The sequence below is a fragment of the Gracilinanus agilis genome, chromosome 5, assembly GCF_016433145.1.
Source record: "Gracilinanus agilis isolate LMUSP501 chromosome 5, AgileGrace, whole genome shotgun sequence".
Taxonomy (NCBI): Eukaryota; Metazoa; Chordata; class Mammalia; order Didelphimorphia; family Didelphidae; genus Gracilinanus; species Gracilinanus agilis.
In genome coordinates, this window is record NC_058134.1 from 284,092,807 (window position 1) to 284,095,796 (window position 2,990).

Sequence of the window (2,990 nt, forward strand, 5' to 3'; positions counted from 1 at the left end):
ATTCATGCTTGAACTTTGTAAGTTTGTTACATTCACTTTTTTTGTGTGTGTACTTGTTTTCCCCAGTCTTCTTCATTCTACCTGTATTGTTCTATCTCATATCTGTTCTATTCTATCCACTCATACATTTTCTGCCCTAGTTCAGGTATTCATCCATTCTAGTGTAGACTGTTGCTGCCAATTTCTTTCTTCACAAATACATCTTCTTGTAGATACTGAATTATTGTTAATAAAATACAGATCCATATAGACATAGGAACTTCTCTTCTTGAATGTCTCCATTGGCTCTAGGAGAAAATAAAAAATCCTCACCATAGCAATTGAACATTGTTAGTCTGCCTCTAATCTACCTTTCCAGTTTAATGTATGTCGTATTACTCGTTTTACTATGCTATGTTTTCTAGATACATTGACCTGATCACTGGTATAACATTCCATCTTCTCCTTTTGTATTTTTGCACATGAAGTTCTATATGTCTGGTATATAGTCCTCTCTCACTTCTACCTCTATCTTTTTTTAAGCATACTCATCCCATTTTTAATACTTTATTTCTTGAAATTACTTCAAATACCCAAATTTTTTTATGAATGAAATTTTTATTACATATTGAATCTAGAAGCAGATACATAAGTTCTCACACAATTATTTCCCCAAATGTGCAAAAATGTCTATACTTTTGTTTACAAACCAAAACATATGAAAATCAATGGTCTGTTCAATAGAAATGGTACACACCTAGTTTGTAACATAGAGCAATCTGGATTGTAAGGATTAATTTTATGGCACTCCATAACTACTATAATAAAATTTCTTTAACCCAACATAATACCTAGAATCTTAGTTTATTTATTTAAACAGATATTTCTCCATTACAATGTAAACTCCTTGAGAGTACTTTTGTCTTTTCATCCCCGGTACCTAGAACAATGCTTTGCATAGAGAAAGCACTTAAAATTTTTGTAGAGTGAATTTAAGTCAGGGAGAATATTTTGGCATATCTATTGCTTTAATCACCTTTTTTTTTCTTCTAGTTTTTCATGTAGGCTTGAATTGTGTATCTCATCAGTGTTTCATGATCTTTTGGACCAAATTCTTGAAGGCTTGTATCACTTGTTTGTTCCTCAGGGTGTAAATGAAAGGGTTCAGCAGAGGGGTGATGGAAGTTGGGAATATACTCACTTCCTTTTGGAATGTGAAATCTTCCTTTGCTGAGGGTTTAATATATATGAAGAGACAGCTGCCATAGGAGAGAGAAATGACAATCATGTGGGAAGAACAGGTAGAAAAAGCTTTCTTTCTTTGCTGGACAGAAGGAAATCTCATTATCGTCTGGATAATATTTGAGTAGGAGAAAATTACTAACCCTAAGGTGGTCATCAATGTCACTATGGCTAAGAGAGAATCAACCAGCTCTGCCAGGCCTGTGTCTGAGCAGGAGAGCTTCAGAAGAGGAGTAGTGTCACAATAATAATGATTTATTATATTGGATGAGCAAAAGTCCAGAAGACTAGCCATTAGGACTGCTGGAGAAGCAATCAGGAACCCAGCCAGCCAAGAGCATAGGACTAGCAGGGTGCAGACCCTGCTACTCATGATGGTTGTGTAATGCAGGGGTTTTTTGATGGCGACATAGCGGTCATAGGACATGGTAGCTAGAAGGTAAAACTCTGTGGCCCCCAGAAATATGGCAAAAAAGTATTGAAGGAAGCAGCCAACAAAGCTGATGGTTTTGTTTCCTGTTGAGATGCTCAGCAGGATTCTGGGAGTAAAAATAGATATGTAGAAAATTTCTAAGATGGAAAAATTCCGAAGAAAGAAATACATGGGAGTTTGGAGGTGGGAGTCCAGTACAGTGAGAGTGATAATGGTCAAGTTGCTGATGATGCTGAATATATAGATGAGAAAGAGGAAGAGAAAAAGTACAATCTGTAACTCAGTGACATCTGTCAGTCCAAGAAGAATGAAATCAGTCAATGTGGTGAGATTTTTCATTGTGACTTTGGCTGGATCTAAAGGCTAAAAGGAGACAAATTGAGGGTTATTAAATATTAAATAGGGAATATTAAATAGGGAATCCAGTCAAATCACTTTATTTATTTTTTGCTATTTATCACAAACTTTGACTTGTTTTTCCCAAGTTCCTTTTTCCTGCATAGTATAGGTTGTCTTGAGGGTTCTTTTTTATTTAAGGATGTCCCCATGCTACCCTTTCCCCAAGGACCATTCCAGGAATCTTTCTAAGAAGGATATTGTTAAATTAAATAGCAGACAGCTAAAGGAAGATAATGTAGATTGCAAGAATGAAGGGATAATGCTACAATAGGATCAGTTGAATTATTTGACTAGAGTCAGAATTCTTAACATTTTTTGTGCCATCAATCTTTGAGGCAGTCTGGCAAAGTCTATTAATCCCTGATCAGAATGATGTTTATCAGTGCATAAAACAAACTATATAATATTATAGAGGAAACCAATTATGTTGAAATATAGTTACTGGAATAGTTAAAAAACAACAACAAATTAACAACCTCCAAAATGAAAAATTTTCTGACTACCAGGTTAGGAACCCTCTTTCACCCCTCTAGTGGACAGGAGTAGAAATACTGGCTAATAGTTATATTAATAATACTGGCTGTTTTAGGTCAAATGTTAGAACAAACTTCCTAGCCAGAAAGAGAATGAAGTGTCACAGGAGCTCATGCTTTTCCTTTCATGGAAGATCTTCTTGTGAAGGCTGAATGACCAATTTTTGGGCATGTTGTAAGGGTTTTTTTTTTTAAAGGTAGAGCTTACTCCTGGTAGCCTTTGAGATGCTTTGGAATTTTGTGAGATTCCTTATTTTGCCATTTTATATGTTACACCTCCATATGATTTATGTTTTTTCATTTCCTAATTCTATTCTATTCTTTTCTATTCTATTCTATTCCAAGGTTTGCAGATCTCTAGATTTCTTTTGATGCTTCCATTTATGGAGTTATGTCTTTCTCTA

At 35.1% G+C, this 2,990-nt stretch overlaps 1 protein-coding gene across 1 annotated transcript; it reads right to left on the reverse strand.

The window, feature by feature from the left end:
- Positions 1-1,063: 1,063 nt before the first annotated feature.
- On the reverse strand, positions 1,064-1,993 carry LOC123249637 (olfactory receptor 6C4-like). Its single transcript, XM_044678750.1, has one exon. The coding sequence runs from the start codon at positions 1,991-1,993 to the stop codon at positions 1,064-1,066; it is 930 nt and encodes a 309-aa protein (XP_044534685.1).
- Between the last annotated feature and the right edge of the window lie 997 nt (positions 1,994-2,990).